We start from the raw sequence: 21,851 nt of genomic DNA, 5'->3' as shown, positions 1-21,851 counted from the left end.
CATTCTACATAGAATATCGAATGATCAGTTTTAATGATCCAGAATGTCTATGTACTCAATAAGCATCCACAGAAGAATGCACCAGATGACTTCTACATGCTCCATAGTTTTAGTCAGGGAGCACCAGACTGAGATGTCTAGTCTAATAAATTCTCAATTTATTGACTTTTTGCCCTTTGTTTCAAATATAAGAAAGAAAATTGTTTTATAATTAATTGAAAGGGACTAGTGGAAGAAATTCTGACCACTTTTGTATTTTAGATTTTTCTTAATGTAGTTTAAATATTTTTTTTGGAAAGATTTGGATTTACACATATGAAAAGAAAGGTTACTTTCAATGAAACATGTGAGGTGCTGTAGATGCTCATTCACAGTATAATTTGTGTAGCTGTGAATTTCTGTCACAGATTTCTTGTGCATGATTTTCTTCTGGCCTTAACTGTCAGACTTGTTTTTTCTTCCACTTTCTTTTTGCAAATACATTCTGCATTGGAGACAGTCATCTAAAACTGTGGAGGAACTACCTGTAAAAAATGCACAAGGTTTCTTTTAAATCTTACAATTATTTGCCTCAACTCTAACAAATGAAAAATGGGCCAGATTTTGCTCTCACTGGTGAATTAATGGCTCCAGCTGTTCATTACATTTACACTTGCTCACAGACATTCTCTATGGGGTTTTGCACTGAAACTTATTGTAAATTAGAGAACCAAAATGGCATGGTGCCCTCTGGAGGAATCTGGAACCTGTGTGAACAGGGCAAGCAACTATGTATCTCCTTAACTAATTAGATTGAAGAATCCTTAATGAGTAGCACAGATTCTGAACCTGGAAGTGTCAGTTAGAATATTTAATTCAATGTCCAATCAGGTATTGAAATTGAAATAAAGAGAAGGAAACAAAAAATCGATTAAGGGAGAGAGAGATAGAACAAACAGAAAGAAATGGTAAAAATAAATGTAATTTAGTTTTTTTTAAAAATCCAACAATAATTAAACTCTGACGGAATGAGACTCCATATCTACAGGAGTTAATTATTAGTTTCAAAGAGGTTGATTGGTGGTACTTAAAACTTAACATGGCAATAAAAATTTACTTTCAAAGGAGTGAACAAGCCCTAACATTTTCTGGCATGTTTAGTGGATATATATCACGTAAGTACAGAAACTTCAATCCATTCTATGTGTTTTAGTGCCAAGTCTCTTCAGTGAAATAGTGGTATAGTGCAGCTTCTGGAGGATAAGGGAAACCCAGACAGCAACTTTCTAAATTTTGCATTTAACTGCCCATGTGCGGTTGTCAGGAGTTGCTATCCAATTTCCCCTTTAATAACGGTGAACGCTGCGAACCTCACCATTACTTCTATAGCAAAATGTGGCCCGTTGATTTAAGCTTCAAAATCTACTTCAGCTTGAATCAGATTTGCCACAAACTGAAGCTGATTTTGGTATTTGTTTACTCTGGAGCAAACTTGACCACATGACCATGACCTGACCAACCCTAGTTTAGCACAACTTACACAAGAGTCTCATTTCATTCCAAAGGATGTATTGTTCCACATGTCCACTGACAACATACCCAGGTCTACCTTATAACCACCTATCTCGACCCGTCCACTGCCTTTGATTTGTCATGCTGCTTGTCTGACATCCAGTATTGGATGAGTAGAAATTTCCTCCATTTAAATATTAGGAAGATCATGATTTTTGCTCCCACCACAAACTCCATTCCCTATCCACTGATTCCATCACTCTCCCTGGCCACTGTTTGAGGCTAAACCAGACCATTCACAACCTTGGCATCCTATCTGATACTGCGCTGAGTCTCTGACAACATTTCCTCTCCATCATCAAGACTGCCTACTTCCACTTTTGCAATATCACCTGTCTCTGCCACTGCCTCAGTTTATCTGCCGCTGAAACCCTTGTTCATATCTTTGTTACCGCTAGCATTGACTATTTTGATGTGGCTCAGTTGGTAGCACTTTTGCCCCGACTTAGAAGGTTATAGGTTCAAGTCCCACTCCAGCACTTGAGCATAAAAAGTAAGGCTGATACATCAAAGCAGTTAAATAAAAGCAAAATACTGCAGATGCTGTAAATCTGAAATAAAAACAGAAAGTGCTGGAAATACTCAGCAGGTCTGGCGGCATCTGTGGAGCGAGAAGCAGAGTTAACTTTTCAGGTCTGCAACCTTTCAACACTGAGAAGAACAAACCCAGCTTTTCCAACCTAACCTTGTAACTAAAATCCACCATCCCTGGAACCATTCTTGTAAATCTCCTCTGCATCCTCTCAAGGACACTCACATCTTTTCTGAAGTGTGGGGACCAGAACTGGATGCAATACTCCAGTTGGGGCCTAACCAGAGCTTTATAAAGGTTCAGCATAACTTCCCTGCTTTTGTACTCAATGCCTCTATTTATGAAGTCCCAGATCCCATATGCTTTATTAACCACTCTCCCAATATGTCCTGCCACCTTCAAAGATCAATGCACACACACCCCATGGTCCCTCTATTCCTGCACACTCTTTAGAACTGTGCCATTAAGTATATATTGCACCTCCCTATTCCTTCTGACAAAATGCATCACCTCACTCTTCTCTGTATTAAATTCTATCTGCCCCTGGTCTGCCCATTCTGCTAGCCTATCCATGTCCTGTTGCAGTTGATTGGCATCATCCTTACTGTTTGCTACACCTCCAATTTTGGTATCAATGAAAAATTTTTAAATTTTACTCTGTATTCCAATATCCAAGTCATTTATATATATAAAAAAAGAAGCAGTCCTGGCAGTGAACATTGGGAAACACCACTGTCTACCATCCTCAGTCTGAAAAACAACCATTTACCATGACTGTTTTCTGTCCTTAAGCCAATTTTTTATCCAAGCTGACACTGACCCTCCTATTCTTTGTGCCTCAATTTTGTTAAACAGCCTTTTATGTGGTACTTTGTCAAACACTTTCTTAAAATCAATATAGACAACATCCATTACATTCTCTTCATCAACCTTGTCTGCTACTTCGTTAAAAAATTCAATTAGGTTAGTCAAGTACAATCTGCCTTTTCCAAATATAAAAGCAAAATACTACAGATGCTGGAAATCTGAAATAAAAACAGAAAGTGCTGGAAATACTCAGCAGGTCTGGCAGCATCTGTGGAGAGAGAAGCAGAGTTAACGTTTCAGGTCTGTTCTGATGGAAGGTCACAGACCTGAAACGTTAACTCTGCTTCTCTCTCCACAGATGCCGCCACACCTGCTGAGTATTTCCAGTACTTTCTGTTTTTATTTCAGCCTTTTACAAATCTGTCCTGGCTCTCTTTAATTACCCAAACCTCTCCAAGTACCTGTTGATTTCTTTTCCCTGATAATTGTTTCTAAAACCTTACCCGCCACTGATGTTGAACTACCAGCCTGTCGTTATTAGGAATGTCCTTACACCTTTTCTTGAATAAGGGTGTCACATTTGCCACTCTCCAATCCTGTGGCACCTCCCCCATATCTAGGGAAGATTGCAAGATTATGGCAAGCCCTTTTGCTATCTCCACCTCCATTTCCATTAGCAACCCACTTTGTTCCTAAGAGGAGCTGACCACCTCTCACTACCTGCTTACTATTTACATGCTGAAAGAGGATTTTTGGGTTCCCTTTTATGTTAGCTGCCATTCTATTTTCATATTCTCTCTTTGCCAGTCTTATTTTCCTCTTCACTTCCCTTCTCAACTTATTGTATTTGGCCTGGTTCTTGTTTGAAGAGTTCACCTGGCATGTATCATAGACTCTCTTATTTTGTTTCATCATATTCTCTATCTCCCTTGGCATCCAAGGAGCCCTCACATCGGTTAACCTACCTTTCACCCTTGTTGGAATGTACCTAGCCTGTACTTGAAATATCTCCTCCTTAAAGATCATGCATTGTTCAGTATAGTTTTTCCTGTCTGTCTTTGGTTTCATTTTACTCTGGTTAGATTCCCTCGCATCCCATTGAAGTTAGCCCTTTTCCAATTTAGAAGCTCTACTTTAGATTGTTCCTTGCTCTTCACCATTACTAATCTAAACCTTTGAGACAATGATCACTCTTACCCAAGTGTTCCCCCACAGACACTTGGCCCAATTCATTCCCCAGCACCAGATCTAGCAATGCCTCCTTCCGAGTTGGGCAAAGAACATACTGGTCAAGGAAGTTCTCCTGAACACATTTCAGAAATTCCTCCCCCTCCTTACCCTTTACTCTAATACTATCCTGATAGATATTTGGTAAATAAATTCTTCAATATTATCACTTGAGAGTGCTTGTACATCTCTGTGATTTCCCTGCAGATTTGCTCCTCTGTCTCTCTTTCACTATTCGGAGGCCTATAGAATACTCCCAGTAGCATGATTATACCCTTTTTTACTCCCTCAAGAACATTTCTCTTCCCAACACTCCAATGTCTATCCCTAATCAGTACTGTCACCCCACCTCCCTTTTGTCCTTCCTATCTTTTCTGGAGTCTTTGTATTCTTGAATATTAAGCACCCAGTTGTCACCATTTTTAAATCACGTATCCGTTATTGCCACTACATCATATTCCCACACAGCTATTTGTGCTTTAGCACACCAACCTTATTCACCACACTTAGCGTGTTTATATACCTGCATTCTAAACCTGTCTTCGTATTCCTCCTAACCCTTCTTAATCTGCTCCTATCTAATATGGTACTATTTTCTTAGAGTCATAGAGTCGTACAGCATAGAAACAGGCCCTTCGGCCCACCGCATCCATGCCGACCATAATGCCTATCTATACTAATCCCACCTGCCTGCATTACTTCCATATCCCTCTATGCCTTGCTCATTCAGGTACCTGTCCAGATGCCTCTTAAATGTTGCTACTGTTCCTGCTTTCACCACCTCCTCAGGCAGCTCATTCCAGATACCTACTATTCTTTGTGTGAAAAATTTACCCCTTTGATCCCCTTTAAACCTCCTCCCTCTCACCTTAAATCTATGCCCTCTAGTTTTAGTCACCCCTACCATGGGAAACAGACTCTGGCTATCTATCTATGCCTCTCATAATTTTATATACCTCTATCATGTCCCCTCTCAGCCTCCTTCGCTCCAGGGAAAACAGACCCAGCCTATCCAATCTCTCTTTATAACTCAAGCCCTCCAAACCAGGCAACATCCTTGTGAATCTTTTCTGCATCCTCTCTAGCTTAATCACATCTTTCCTGTAGTGCGGCGACCAGAACTGCACACTGTACTCCAAATGCGGCCCAACCAACGTTATGTACAACTGTAACATGAAGTCCCAACTCTTGTGCTCAGTGCCTCGGCCAATGAAAGCAAGCATGCAATACGCCTTCTTCACCACCCTGTCTACCTGTGTTGCCACTTTCAGGGAACTATGTACTTGCACCCCAAGGTCTCTCTGCTCAACAACACTCCCCAGGGCCCTGCCATTCACTGTATATGTCCTGCCCTGGTTTAACGTCCCAAAATGCATCACTTCACACTTGTCTGCGTTAAATTCCATTTGCCAATCCCTTGCCCACTTTCCCAGTTTATCTACATCCCTGTTGTAACCTTAGACAACCTATCTTGGACAACTGTCCACTATACCACCAATTTTGGTGTCATCTGCAAACTTACTAATCATGCCCCGTACATTCACATCCAAGTCATTAATATATATGACAAACAACAGTGTTCTCTAATACTATCCAACACTCTCACTTTATGCACCTTATTCCTCTTTTCTACTTCTATATGCTGGTGCCCATCCCCCTGCCAATGTGGGTTCAACCCTCTTCAACCACACTAGGAAACCTCCCTGTGAGGACTTTGGTCCCAGTCCTGTTGAGGTGCAACCTGTCCCTTTTGAATAAGTGGCTGCTGCTACAGAACTGGTCCCAATGCCCCAAGAATCTGAAGCCCTCCCTCCTGCAACATGCTTCAAACCATGCAATGATTCTCCCTATCTTCCTATTTCCACTCTCCCACAGGTAAAATCAGGTCCAGTAAACAATGCAAGGGCATGAAGTTTCTGCACTTACCAATTTCTTTTGGGCCTCCTTATCTCGAGAGACAATGGATACGCGCCTGGAGGTGGTCAGTGGTTTGTGAAGCAGCGCCTGGAGTGGCTATAGAGGCCAATTCTGGAGTGACAGGCTCTTCCACAGGTGCTGCAGAGAAATTTGTTTGTTGGGGCTGTTGCACAGTTGGCTCTCCCCTTGCGCCTCTGTCTTTTTTCCTGCCAACTACTAAGTCTCTTCAACTCGCCACAATTTAGCCCTGTCTTTATGGCTGCCCGCCAGCTCTGGCGAATGCTGGCAACTGACTCCCACGACTTGTGATCAATGTCACACGATTTCATGTCGCGTTTGCAGACATCTTTATAACGGAGACATGGACGGCCGGTGGGTCTGATACCAGTGGCGAGCTCGCTGTACAATGTGTCTTTGGGGATCCTGCCATTGCTTACCCACTAAGCATATCAGAAAATGTTAGGGCTGGTGAATTCAGGTATAAGTAAGTTTTTAACAGCATGATCAGTCATGCTGCCAAAAAACTTCTCTGAAATTGCACATTTAATTTTACAAGTACTGGATTTCATTCCTTCAGAATTTACTTAGTGTTGGACATCTAAAATAAAAATTTAAATAATTAAAAAAAATATTTTTCTTTCTGTCTCATTTATCTTTCTCTTAATCCCATCTGTCCTTCCCTCTCTTTATTCCAGTTCTGTACAATTTAAATCCAATTTATACTTCCTGGTTTAGACTCTGCAGGTGGTTGAGGGGTGGGGAGGGGAGGTAAAGTTTAACTTTTACACCAGCTGGGAGTGGGATGGGGAATTGTGGGAGGTCTGGTACCCGCGGGAAACCTGCTGTGCAGTTTTAAATCTACAGCATATGCGTGATGCCACTGATGTGTCTCCTGCCCGTTTGCCAACCTGATTGACAGGCTTGGCTTCCAGTCGGGCAGGGAAAGCTGAATAAGAGGCTGCAGAACCAGATAAGCCTGAGCCCCGAATGGGGATAAGTCAGATCAAGGTGTGGGGGATTGGGGGTAATGGGGATCCAATCCAGAGGTGTGGGTGGCGGATGGGATGTGATCCCAGGGGGTCAATTCTGGTAAGAGGGATGAGGAAGGCCAGAGACCTTGTTGGGGAAGGGAGGGTGTCACAGGCCTTGCGGAGGGGGACCAGGCATCAGGGATCTGGTGGGGCGTCAGGGGCCTCGGGCTGGGCTTCAGAGGCCCCAAGAGTGTCACTCGTCTCGGGGTGTGAGTCAGAAGCCTCGGGGTTGGGAATCAGAGGCTAGGGTGTGCAGAGGGATTTAATTGGAGGTTGCATAGGGGGAATTGAAGGCCTCAGGGGGTGTATTGAAGGCCGGGGTAGATCGGAGGTCTTGCTGGGGGGAAGGTCAGAGGGAGATCGGAGATTGGAAGGGTAAGGGGTGCCCGATCATGGTGTTTGGCACTTACCCTGGGATCCAACACTTCTCACCCCCCTGCAGCTGCTGGGTCGGGAAATCCGGCCATCCAGAGTTGAATTTTAAATGGTGCATAAAAATTAGGTAGGCTGATCCATTATATTTAAGTTGACAACCAGCATCCTGGAAGCAGGTTGGTTGCCTGTCCCCTATTCCCCGTCCTGCCTCCAACAAAACTGAAAGTGGGCAGATTGGAGGTGAGTTGGGGTTGGGATTCAGATATTCAAAACTTTAACCTCCCACCTGATCCATACCTGCCCATTTTTTGTGGTTAAACGCCACCCCCCTACCCCCGTGTCTTTCAGTGAGGATTCTTCAATCTGGTTGGTTGAAGATCCTCACTGTTGCTTACTTACGTATGCCACAGATCCCCTGTAGAGGGCACCACACAGGATCTGATGCCCGATGACAGTAAGTTGCCACTCAAAAGCCCATAAAATGTCTGTGGACAGCAGTCAGTGTACTGAATGGCAAGCGCTATTCCTTCACCACTGACTGCAAAATCCAGGCCATTGTGTTTGGGTTGAAATATAAAGTTGTATCATGGCAGAAGCACGTCAGAGTCACTGGGCTGACTTAACTTGTCACTTTTGTCGGACTGAAACACAAAAAATAAAACATTTCTGCCAAATCAAAGCAGTTATGGGTATGTATCAAATGAAAGTGACAGGCAAGTAACTTAACATACTGTGTGGACTTTGGGCCAAGTATTATAACGCCAGCCTAGTTTCAAGGCAGAAGTGCCCAGGTGGTTTGTTGGATCTCCTGTGAGCCTCTGAAACTTACTTTTGATGCTTTTTAATGTTTGGGCCAAAGCGACATTTCCATCCAATTTTCACAACTTTGCAAATTAGTTTTCTGGAACTGGCACAAAAATGCCAGCACAATGGCAGCCTTTGATTCCTCTGATCAAGTGTTAATAAATTCAGTGCTACAATTGGTAGGCTAATGTGCGGAGTTATTAAAGCTGTTAAAACCTAATTAAGGTCTAAATTGAAAGTATCAAGCCATGGCAAGCAGCATTACCACTGGGAATAAGAAGTGACTATTAGTCAGTGGTAGCAGTAATAATGCTGAAAAGAGTAGAATATACATTTTTTTGATAGTGCTAAAATGGCAGGCTGGTCAAATGATAAGCCTTCATGCAAGGAAATGAGCAATGCACAGGGCTGTATTCCCTCCTCAGCATAAGTTGAGAGGATCAGGCAGAGAGCCCTTTCACCATTTCTCTGCCATCAGATTTCCCACTGGAACTGAGATCAGGCTTAGAATACATCCATGCAGATATTTGCAGCTATGTCATAATTAGATGCAAATACATCATTTCCTGTCATTTTTCACCTTAATGATGCTGGGAAACAGGATTGCTGTGCATTCATGCTATTCTAAGGTTGCTATGGTTTGCAAGTGGATTTAAAGCTTCAATGGCCAATTTGTCTAGTGCAGATTCAGTGCCTGCTCTAGTGGACGTTTTGAAATAAAAGATAAGTATTTTTAATGTTTGAAACTTTAGCTGGCTCTGCCAGCTACACCCAATATTCTCCCCTATCCCCAACCACTCCCATGTCGGACCTTCCAGCCATGCTGGAGACTGTCAAATGTATTCAAATAGTTCTGACCCTGGGAAATTGGCTGGTGTCAGGGATGGAGACGGTGCGAGAAGGCTTCAGCCCAGCAAAGTTATGTGCCATTGTTTCCAAGAAGAAAATCTACTGTCATGGAAGTGTTTTTTGTCGTTGTTTAAAAACTAAAGGGAGTCTGTGTGTCTTTAAGACTGAGAGTTGTTTGTCTCTCTGGGAACAGTGTGTGCGAGCTACAAGCCTGTCCTAAGCAACAGCAAGAGAGATGCAGTCACATGCCGTATTGTATCAGTTTGACTGTGTAAAAACTGGCTGTTAACTATTTATTAATAAACTAAATCTTAAACAATACTGAGATAAATCTATGTCTGAAAAGATATTATAACTTCTTATTCCTCCTAACCTTCATGCACACACACATACATTCAAAAGTCAACAGTTAACTAGTTCTAAAATGATGTTTTAAATTAGAGCTGTTTCTTAGGAATAATAAAACAACTGGGTTATAAATCTGAGTGGGTTATGTTCCGAGTTCGGCAGACCAGTGAAGCGTGCTCTCCTTGAAGGAAGGATTTTGTCTCTCTCTCAGCAGAAAATCTACATTGGCCTACAGGCTGTGTTTTGCCTAAAGAGGAAATGACTCCTGAAAAGGAATCTTTGCATTGTTGGAGGTAGCAAATTCCTTTTTACTTCCAGTTTCTAAGAAGTTTCTGCCTCACGAGTGACCTTCAGTTGCCTTTCGTGTTTCTGGGAGTTCTGTAATTCTCAGTAAATGTTCTACTGATAGACTGCTAATTCAAAAATCCAAATCGACCTGTTGTTATACTCCTTGTTGGAGGATATATGTGATGCCTACTACAGCCGAAGTGCTTGAATGCCTATCCATTACAGACTGTTCATCAAACTTGCCTGGAGACTTTGAGTGGCATCTGACTATTCGACTCTGGGACACCTCACTGAACTGGGAACATAACCACTACGATTTACAACCCAGTTGTTTTATTATTCCTAAGAAACAGTTCTAATTTAAAACATCATTTTAGAACTGGTTAACTGTCGACTTTTGAATGTATGTGTGTGTGCATGAGGGTTAGGAGGAATAAGAAGTTATAATGTCTTTTCAGACATAGATTTATCTCAGTATTGTTTAAGATTTAGTTTATTAATAAATAGTTAATTTGTTGTTGTTTAAAGATACGTGGTTTGGTGCATTTTTATTCTGAGGGTTAATAAAGTGTTTAATTCGGCTAATTTCCGGTAGGTGGGAAACTTTAATAATATGCTGTGACCTATGGAGTAATGGGACTGAATTGACATTGCATTACTCCTGCCTTGGTTGTAACATTATCTATAGATGTCTACAAAGCATCAAGATGGTGATAGATTTTCATGACTGTATTTCAATACAAGAAACTGTGAGACAGGAAATGGGTTGAAGACAGCTGTGGTTTTTTTTTTGGAAAATGTGATAAAAGCTGTTGTGGTTTTTCTGCAGAAACAGCACTGCTAAAAATAGATGTAATTTTGGAATTTTATAAACCTTTTAATAATTTATCTGTAACTAAATATAGTACATGTTTTTTGCTATCTGAAAAATAAAAATGAAAAGTTAAGGGTGAACATGGTACATAATATAATGCATAATACATTATAATTAAACATAGGAAATTAAAACTACCATACCATTTGCCAAAAATCTATCTGTAATATATTGAAAGTCTTAGCTTAGATTCTGCGTTGCAGTTAAACCAGAGAGCTGGTGGGCGTATTCTAATTGCATGCAAATGATACGAATATGTCACATTGCCTCAACCCTGGAATATCAGATGGGATCAGAACCCCACCATACATCAAGCAATGTAACAACTGAGCAGAAAATTTAGGCTGTTATATTTAGTGCATATTTCCTGTAAAATGTCATAGTTATTTTACTTTAGCCATCACATTTCAGATGTCACATTTTGGATGTCATGCTTCAGTGTATTCTCTGATTACTTGTGAGCAATGCCGTCAGAGGTCTGATAGTTTTTTAAATTAATATTCATTCTCAGAGTGTGGGCATTGATGGCAAGGCTGCCATTTATTGCCCAGCTCTATTTGCCCTGAGAAGGTATTGGTGGATCTTCTCAAACTACTGAGTGTAGCAGTTTGATGCAATTGAGTGGGTTGCTGGAAATTAAGAGTCAACCATATTGCTGTGTGGTTGGAGTTATTTGTAGGCAAGACGAGTTTCCTTTTCTTAAAGGGCGTTAATGAAACCTGTTGGGTTTTTACGTTAATCTGACAGCTTTATAGTCACTCTTACTGATAGCAACTTGTTACTTTGTGGTTTTTAAAAAAACAAATTCAAATTCTCAAACTGCTCTCACGTACCCGGATTTTTAGTCCAAGTGTTTGGATTAGTAGCCCAGTAACATAACCACTATGCTACTGTATCCTAAAACTTTAAAACATTTGCAGATAGCAAGCATTTCCTGTAAGTACCACACATTTCTTCCTGAAACACTTTCCCTGTCACACTTTGTTGATAACACCTCTAATGTTACAAAATAGCGTTTCATCCAATGAACCAGAAACAATGCCACAGAAAATCTGCTAAAATATGTTGTGCAAAGATTTCCTGTGTTTCTATAAAGAAGCAGATTATTTCTATCATGCTATTTCTTTCACCCTTGCCTACTCGTTACCCTCAAACTATCCTTTCTATACACATCTCCCTTTGACTGTTCTTTGTGAGGCATGGTGCATACATCTGAGGCCTACTCAAATCAGCCTCATATTTCTTGCTGCTTCTGCTGTGATTCCATTTTCCCACTCGCCTCTACCAAACCTCTACAGCTGTAATCCAAGCTGCACCTGAGCCTATTGTCAGCACTATCACCCTAAGCTGCACCTCAGCCTGACTGTTTCTCTTACCATGCTGACCTAACCACTCCCCTCCCAATCCTCTGCCCCACAATAACAAAAACTGTGCTTCAGGCATGAATGTGAACTAGTTTTAAGCTACTTAAGTACTTCCAGCACTTTTAGAAGCCATTTTCTCTTTAAAAAAACTTAACCAACTCAAAGCAGGTTCCTAGTTAAACAAATAAAAGCCCATGGGATCTGGGAACTGTAGCAAGCTGGCTACAAAATTGGCTCAGTGGCAGGAAACTAAGGGTACTTGTTGACGGATGTTTTAGCGACTGGAGGGCTGTTTCCAATGGGGTTTCGCAGGGCTCAGTACTTGGTCCCCTGCTTTTTGTGATATAAATTAATGATTTGGACGTAAATGTAAGGGGCGTGATCAAGAAGTTTGCAAATAACACAAAAATTGGCCGTGTAGTTGATAGCGAGGAGGATACCTGTAGGCTGCGGGAAGGTATCAATGGACTGGTCAGATGGGCAGAAAAGTGACAAACGGAATTCAACCTGGAGAAGTGTGAGATGATGCATTTGGGGAGGTCAAACAAGGCAAATGAATACACAATTAATTTGAGAATACTGAGAGGTGTAGAGGAAGTGAGGGACTTTGGAGTGAATGTCTACAGATCCCTGAAGGTAGAAGGACAGGTCGATAAGGTGGTTAAGAAGGCATATGGAATCCTTTTCTTTATTAGCAGAGGTATAGAATATAAGAGCAGGGAGGTTATGCTGGAACTGTATAAATCAATGGTTAGGCCACAATCGAGTACTGTGTGCAGTTCTGGTCACCTCATTACAGAAAGGATGTAATTTCACTAGAGGGGATACAAAGGAGATTTATGAGGATGTTGTCAGGACTGGTAAAAGGCAGCTATGAGGAAAGATTGGATAGGCTGGGGTTGTTCTCTTTTGAACAGAGAAGGCTGACGCGAGATTTAATTGAAATGTACAGAATTTGTGAGGGGCCTGGATAGAGTGGATGTGAAGGGCCTATTTACCTTAGCAGATAGGTCAGTGACTAGGGCATAGATTTAAAATGATTGGTAGAAAGATTAGAGAGAAGATGAGGAAAATTTTTTCACCCAGAGGGTGGTGGGGGTCTGGAACTCACTGCCTGGAAGACTCTTGGTGGCAGAAATCCTCGACTCATTTAAAAGGTGTCTGGATATGCACCTCAAGTGCCGTAACCTGCAGGGCTACAGACCAAATGCTGGAAAGTGGGATTAGGTTGGGTGGCTCATTTTTGGCCGGCGCAGACATGATGGGCCCAGTGGCCTCTTTCTGTGCCGTAAACTTTCTATGATTTTATGATTCTCTTCATAACTGAGTGCGATCATCCCAGCTCCCTTTCTCTGCACCTTCTGTAAAGCCACAGGAGTATATAACTAATGGGCAGCTGATCGAATGGCTGTAAAACAGGAGGCCGATTCACTACCACCTGTTTTGCTTTACCTCCCAAGATCAATTTCATCCCCACTGATCTATCGTTTCCAAGACCTTTTTAATGAGGACATCAGATGTGCCTTTTCCAGTTATAAGCACCACCCTGGACTCAGTGAGCTATTGAAAATATTTACCAAGGCATCACACAAGACTTCTGCCATTTCTTTCATTAGCCTAGGAAAAATTAAATCTGGATTTGTTGTCTTTTCTACCCTGAGCCCTGTTAATTTAGCTAACGCCATTTCCTTTGAGACCTGCAAGCAACCTGCCTGAGTTTTAGTCTTACTGTTACGTAAGGGGAATATCCAACCTTCTTAATGTATCTGTTCAGTTTTTCTGTCATGCCCTTATCATTACTTATAATTATCCCACATTCTTTCATGGTCTTATTTGTTCCCTAATTGACATTTGATTCCTAACATAAGCAAATTTTTATAACTTTCTTTTTTATTGACTTTTTTCAACAATCTTCCTTTCTAGATTCGTTTCAGTCTGCCTAATACTTTTAACTGCTTTGCTGTAGGAAAACAGTGTTAAAGCAGAGAGGCTTCTTGGTTCACAAGGAAGTCCTTGACTGGTGGGAATGGCCTTGCCTTGTTTTCTTCCACACTTTCTCTGATCAGTTAACCTCTGGGAGACTGTGTTTATTAATAGAAATGGGAGAGGGAGAAGAAATAAAGATGAACAAATCAGATAAAGGGAATGAAAATTAATGAAAAAGAACTACAGTGGGTATATTATGAAATTAATCCTGATTGTTTCAGGTGTTTTGTCTTTTGTCCCTTGATATTCTGAGGACATTCCAAGTTTTGTCTGTTTTAATGGTCTTCCCTCCATTGATTTTTAATTTTCCCCTTTCCCTTATCTAGCTGAGAGAAATGAATGAATGAAATGTATCTTGAAAAATAATTCTAATTGTGGAGCATTCTGAAAGATTAAATTTTTGTTATGGCTATGTGGAGTAAAATAACAATTATACTTTGTTCAAAGGGTATCCTCCAGGGTTGCAATCAGATGTGTGCAGGGTACTTGTTCCAGCAAGACAAACAGTACGATGTTTCCTACGATACAGGAGATAAAGCGATACAGTGTGGCCGTCACGTGGACATTTTCAAGTTTTGGCTGATGTGGAAAGCTAAGGTACAGTAACCTTGGTTGAAGTCCTTAATTGCCAGCTTGATATGTGACAAACACCTGCTTGTCTGAATTAGCAGTTGCATAGATGATTTGTTTCTCAGTGCTAAAATTGACCAGCTTGTCCTTGGAAAGGGGAAAACTAGAACCCAAAAATGCAACAAATGAAAAGCCAGATAAGTGAAACAAGTCTGCGTGGGTTTTCTCCGGGTGCTCCGGTTTCCTCCCACAATCCAAAAGACTTGCAGGTTGATAGGTAAATTGGCCATTATAAATTGTCACTAGTATAGGTAGGTGGTAGGGAAATATAGGGACAGGTGGGGATGTTTGGTAGGAATATGGGATTAGTGTAGGATTAGTATAAATGGGTGGTTGATGTTCGGCACAGACTCGGTGGGCCGAAGGGCCTGTTTCAGTGCTGTATCTCTAATCTAATCTAATCTAAATGTCGCTTGCTGAGTCGCATCTGCAGAAAACATGAGTTGTAGGAATTCTGCTTCTGTGCTTACAAGCCCATGATTGTCCACCCATTCATTTTAATGCATTTGGACTGGTGAGCACAGATCATTCCCGTGAAATTTAGGCTACAATTAGTGGCAAATTTCTGTTTAGTACCACTCAGGTTTAAATTATTTAGAAGATGTATTGTCATGTTCCCTGAATTTGAGCTTGTAATTTCAGTTTCAATTGTGGTTAAAAGTGCAGAACTGAGATATGCATTAACCTGGGTCATATTGTTTGCAGGTAATTTATTTTCTTATTAAAAGGCCATAATCACATTTGGATGGTGCTTCTGTAAAGACTACCAGTACCATGTAGAACATTCTGGAAAATCATCTCTTACAGGTTTGCAGCATAGTTTCAGATGAGGTTGCCTTGGTAACAAATGTGGTCGAGTTACAGCACTGCAGAACATTGGAAATACCTGCTGTGGTGGAATTGACTAGTTCATAGTTATATTCACAAGTGCCAGAAATTACTTCCTGCAACTTGACAGTGAAATTAAAGAGGGGGCTGGGATACATCATCCTTAATGAGTATGCCTGGAGATCTAAATATCTAAGCATTCAACAGCTACTAGTACAAATCTTTTAAAATATAAACCTATATGATGTTTTTAGCAACTGTCTTAAAAATCTTTAGGGTAATCCTCAGTCTGAATTGAAACACTGAAGACAGTGTAAAGAATTTCCTTTAATATTTTACGATAATGCCTGGATAGAGAAAATGGAGCCTATATTCTTCTGAACATCTCTGCTCAAGAGCAAGGGGCAGAAGGAACTTGTGCCCAAAGGCGGGAGAGGAAACTAAAAGGCTTACAGCAGCAGTAACTGCCATCAGCTCTGGGGCCTTCTGGCTGCTGTTCAAAAAGAAGTCTTATTGCTTCGTAAAGCCCAGAATAAATAGAAAGCTGGAAAGGAGATTGGTAGTATTGGGGAGGTGGTCCAACAGTTTGGGACAGTGTGAGTGAGTAGTAGGGAGCAGGAGAAATGGAGGAATTTTAAGGTCTAGGAGTAATGGCTGCTTGAAATTAGAAGTAGTTGGAGGATAGCTTTCAGGATATAGGAGTTCTGGGAGTATTATGGAAGTGGTAGAAGGAGATTTTGGAGTGTGGAAGCACTGACATGATGTGGCAGATGTAGGTGCATTGTGAAGAAGTTGTTGGGTGTGAAAGTACTTAGAACGGATCCCATGGTGGGAACACAGGGGCAGTTCTGGGAGTAAAGTAAGGGGATAATGGTCACATGACGCAGGGGTATTGGGGATGGGAGTGTGAGGGTCTAGGATAATTGGGGAGAGCAATCTCACAGTATTTGGAGCATAGAAGGTGACTCACACAAGTAACATTGTCAAATTTCCTATGGATGCCTGGCATTAAGGTGAAAGGGCCATAAGATCCTTTTGTGGCAGGATTCCCAAAAGTGCAAGGTGCCTTAGATTGAATCCATGTTCCTTTTACTAATTACATCACAGGAAAAGGTATCACTCCCTTAACGTGCAGCTGCTATGTGACCACCAATACCACATCATGCGTGTAAATGCTCATTTTCTTTTGACTCATTATATTAACGGCAGCACTATTCATAGATGGAAAGCAACATGCCACTAATTCCTGGGTGATATAGGCCCATTAACTTTGACTGATGGCACCTGTGTGATTCTCTAGCAAAGCTAAATACAATGAGATCCATTTTGCCACCAGGATTTAATTGAACACGTTATTCAAATGTGCTTCAGATGCCTCAATAGCTCTGGTGGGGCTTTGTAAAACAGACCTACACGATTGTTCAGGATTATGGTGCTGAGCTGCATGCTCCAAAATTTTCCTTTGGGAAGAGGACATCTTACAGACCATGTATAAGAGGATAGTGACAGAAGACAGAGGGAGAAGGTGACTAGCACCAGCAACAACAAAAAGGCTACTGAGGAGAGTCTTCGGGTAGCGGTTGGAGTCATCCAGAGCCATTGTACTGGGATACCTTTCTTCAGAATTGGCTTTCCCAACTGCATGAACAGTCCAGTCCATCTAAGAATCCACAATGTCCAAACTTCTCTGCACTACTATCCAAACAAACTGATCCCATTCATCATGTATCATCACAGCTATAACAGTTACAAAAACGATGGAAACAAAAACATGAACTTCAGCAACTCAGAATAATTTATTTCTTGCCCTCAATTATCATAACTTCTGATCATTGTCGTTCTCTTGGTGCAACTACGAGTTTTTCTGCTCTTCTGCTTTTGTCTCATCTGTTGCACCTGCCAAGTTCAACATGAGTGTGTGAGCTTCTTGGGATTGTGGTGTCCTTCCTCTCCAGATGTATAAGTTCTGAGAGGGACTAGCTGCATGCCGCATCTCCAATGCTTTTTGTAGTGAGCCTGTCTTACCAGATGAGGGGATTGGCCAGAGAGTATGCTTGACCTGTTATCGTGCAAGACAGCGGAATCAGGTGAACACCTTTCTGCTGGGTTGTTGGTGCCGGACACTGGCTCTCCAGGGACATTAATTAGCGGGAAAGCAGACCAATTCATATCAATAAGACCCAGGGTTCTCCCCAACTGTTTACCAATTCCGTCCAAAGCAGAAACATTTGTCTGATGTCACCAGTATGAATTGACAGACAGGATGTTCCTCCTGCCTAATGAGCATCTGAATTGGGGATTTTTCCTGCTGTGCTTTTGGGAGCTGCTACATTTCAGGGTGGCCTGCAGTGCAGTAAAGCCAAGTCTTTATAAGTTCCTCCATTTTGCCAGAGAAATGCTGCACAGAAGAGGTTATTTCTAATGACTGCACATAATTGTGTTGCTCTGCAGGCATCCTTCTTTTACAAGTAGAATCAAGGTCCACTAGTTCTTCAATCGAGAGCTGACATCTCCTGATCCGCTGCTCAGGAACATATGACTTCCCTTGCTCCACAGTGACACAGTGGTTAGCACCACAGCCTCACAGCTCCAGCGACCTGGGTTCAGTTCTGGGTACTGTCTGTGCGGAGTTTGCAAGTTCTCCCTGTGACCGTTTGGATTTCACCAGGTGCTCCGGTTTCCTCCCACAGCCAAAGACTTGCAGGTTGATAGGTGAATTGGCCATTGCAAATTGCCCCTAGTATAGGTAGGTGGTAGGAGAATGGTGGGGATGTGGTAGGGAATATGGGGTTAATGTAGGATTAGTATAAATGGGTGGTTGTTGGTTAGCACAGACTCGGTGGGCCAAAGGGCCTGTTTCAGTGCTGTATCTCTAAATAAATACACCCTCCCCTATTTCTCTTGCCAGGTGTGCTTGCTGCATCATCCTGTGCAATGTCCTCATGCTTACTCTGGGTAAATGTCTGTGACCCGGTGCTTGGTATCGAGATGGTAAATGACAGTGCTTGCAGGGCTGGGAAATAGAGGAGCCTTATTGATCTTCTTTCTATATTTCTTTCTTTGTGATTCTGCATCTAGAAATTAAGAAAAATAAACAGAATTCTTGTGATTGGTAGAAGAACAAGCCTATCTAGTCACATTTAGAAGAAGCCGTTAACAGGTAGCTGTTTGCAGAGAGGTTCACTGTGCTCCTACAGCAAGAAATGGTGGAGCAACAGAATATCATCTCACCTCCATTTCTGACTTGCCTCATTTCCGGGTTTCCCCTGTAGTCGGAGTGCTTCCTTCTTACATGCCTGACGTTGGGTGACCCGCCATCTGTGACTTCTCTCTCTCTTGTATTATGGACCATCTTGTCGAAAAATATAGACAATATAAACGGCCATCGTTTTGGCAGTGCAATCAAGGTGTTAGCAGGAAGAGCATAAAATAGTGGTGAGAGATACTGCTTAAGCTTACACGTGTAAGATAGAAGTGTATAGGTGGCTGTGGACAGTAGTAAACACTAAGCCTTGCAGCTCTCCTTTACTGCAATTTGTCCACCAACATCCTCAAACCTCTACTGGAATGTGCAAGTGGTGTGTCTTTTTTCCAGCAATGATTCCTTCCTTGCAAAACAACAGAATCAATAACAGCAACAGAAACAATAGAATGTACAGCCTTTGAAAACTACTTAGCACTCCCAGTTCAAGCCCTTCCAATTGGGCTTTCTGTTTGCTGCAACATTAAGCAAGCACTGGTCTGAGTTGCAAATGGCATTATTTTTGACTTGACCACATCTTGCTGTCTTTCCACAACTTCACCACCACATTCAATATCATGCCATCTTCCTCCAATGATTTTCCTTTGCAGTGCATCTCCTTGGGAGTGTTCTCTTGTGTTCCAATCATAACTGTGACATCATATAGATTACATTCCCACCAATGATTTATTCTCCTGTGCCCACTTGGTTACCTTTAATGGACCCCAAGATTTCATCCTTAGTCTCCTTCTGTGTATCATTTATATGTTATCCTTTAACAACATCATTTGGAAGCAAGAGACCAGCATCCACATGTATGAAGATAACTGTCAGCTCTAACTCTCTACTTCAAACATTAAAGCTTTTGCTGCACTCCAATTGCCTGGCCAATATTAAGACCTAGATCAGCTGAAATTTCCTCTATATTACTGTCAGCAAAACTGACAAGCTTTTTCCTTTTTGACACCAGTCAAGAACATAAGAACTAGGAGCTAGAGTAGACCATATGACCCATCGAGCTTTCTCCACCATTTAATACGATATGGCTGATCTTAGGCTTCAACTCCACTTTCCCGCCCGCTCACATATGCCTTGATTCCCTCAGAGACCAAAAATCTGTCTATCCCAGCCTTAAATGTATTTGACGATGGAGCATCCACAACCCTCTGGGGTAGAGAATTCCAGAGATTCACAACCCTTTGAGTGAAGTAATTTCTCCTCATCTCATTCCTAAATGATCATCTCCTTATCCTGAGACTATGCCCCCATATTTTAGATTTCTCGACCAGTGGAAACAACCTCAGTGTATCCTTGTCAAGCCTTTTCAGAATCTTCAATGAGATCGCCTCTCATTCTTCTAAACTCTAGAGAATATAGACCCAATTTACTCAGCCTCTCATCATAGGGCAACACCCTCATCCCAGGGACAAATTTAGTGAACCCTTGCTTTACTGCTTCCAATATAAGTATATCCTTTCTGAAATGTGGAGACCAAAACTGCACACAGTACTCCAGATATGGTCTCACCAAAACCCTATACAATTTTAGTAAGACTTCTTTATTCCTGTACTCCAATCCCCTTGCAATAAAGGCCGACATGTCATTTGCCTTCGTAATTGGTTGCTGTACTTGTGTGCTAACTTTCTGCATTCCTTGTACAAGCACACCCAAGTCTCTTTGAACATCAACACTTACAAATTTCACACCTTTGAAAAAAATTCTGCTTCTCTATTCTTATGACTAAAGTGAATAACTTCACACTTCCCTCCATTATACTCCATCTGCCATCTTGTGGCCCACTCACTTAACCTGCCTTTATCTCTTTGCAGCCTCTCTGTGTCCTCCCCACAGCTTACCTTTCCACCTAGCTTTGTATCATCAGCAAACTTAGATACATTATTCTCTGTCTCTTCATCTATGTCATTAATATAGATTGTAAATAGCTGAGGCCCCAGCACTGATGCTTGCAGCACTCCACTATTTACTGCCTGACAACTTGAAAATGCTCCATTTATGCCCACTCTTTGCTTTCCGTCAATTAACCAATCCTCGATCTATGCTAATATATTACCCCTAACTTTATGAGCCCTTATCTTGCCTGTTAACCATTTGTGTGGCACCTTATTGAATGCCTTTTGGAAATCCAGGTATACTACATCCACTGGTTTCCCTTTATCTACCTTACTAGTTACATCCTCAAAAAACTCGAATAAATTTGTCAAACAGGATTTCTCTTTAGTATTGCTGAAAATAGAGACATTATGTCGAAGCTTTTCATCTTGCACTGATCAGGACAATCCGCAAGAGTACCAATGTAAGGGAAAACAACAAATTTATACTGTATGAGAAGAGAGTGCTGATTGATTGGCAAGTGAATTCTGATCGGAAGAGGCATTGCCATGGAGAATGCACTAGTTAACGGTGATTGACAGTTAACTGCCAAGCTTTGTTTGAAAGTCAAACCAGGCAGCTTGACTCTGATTGATCAAGTCATTGCCATGTTGACTTGTTCTAATTATACTGTGCTTTTCCAAGCGCATTGTTAAGACTTCCTTAATAAATTCCGGCATTTTCCCAATGACTGCTATTAGGCTAACTGGCCTGTAATTCCGTGTTTTCTCTCTCCCTCTTTTCTTGAAAAGTGGTGTAACATTTACCAACTTCCAATCTGTTGGGACCATTCCTGAATCTAAGGAATTTTGGAAAATCATAGCTAGCGCATCTAATATCTCTGCAGCTATCTCTTTTAGAACACTAGGGTGTAGGCCATCAGGTCCAGAGGATTTGTCAGATTTTAGTCCCTTAAGTTTCTCTAATACTTTGTTTCTGCTGATATTAATTTTCTTGATTTCCTCACTCTTTTTAGCCCTTAGGTTACCATCTATTTCTGGTATGAAACTTTTGTCTTCTACTGCGAAGACAGACACAAAATATTTGTTCAATGCCTCTGCCATTTCCTCATTCCCCAAGATAATTTCTCCTGTCTCTGCTTCTAAGGGACCAGCATTTACTTTAGCTACTATCTTCCTTTTATATACCTATAAAAGCTCTTACAATCTGTTTTTATGTTACTGGCTAGTTTACTCTCATTCTATTTTTTTCCTTTTTTATCAACTTTTTGATGGCCCTTTGCTGGTTTCTACAACACTCCCAATCCACAGACTTGCTACTCTTTTTTGCAACATTGTAAGCCTCTTCT

At 41.5% G+C, this 21,851-nt stretch overlaps 1 protein-coding gene across 2 annotated transcripts in view; it reads left to right on the top strand.

The window, feature by feature from the left end:
• Positions 1–21,851, top strand: part of LOC137371725 (glutamate decarboxylase 1) — a 66,289-nt gene that overhangs the window by 27,272 nt on the left and 17,166 nt on the right. For both annotated transcript variants that reach the window (XM_068034556.1, XM_068034555.1), the window contains exon 13: positions 14,401–14,550. In XM_068034556.1, coding sequence (XP_067890657.1) covers positions 14,401–14,550 — 150 coding nt within the window. The remainder of the gene's footprint in view (positions 1–14,400; positions 14,551–21,851) is intronic.

This window comes from Heterodontus francisci, chromosome 7, assembly GCF_036365525.1.
Source record: "Heterodontus francisci isolate sHetFra1 chromosome 7, sHetFra1.hap1, whole genome shotgun sequence".
In the NCBI taxonomy this organism is placed as follows: domain Eukaryota; kingdom Metazoa; phylum Chordata; class Chondrichthyes; order Heterodontiformes; family Heterodontidae; genus Heterodontus; species Heterodontus francisci.
The sequence above is the reverse complement of the archived record's forward strand: the minus strand, read 5'-3'. Positions and strand labels throughout refer to the sequence as shown.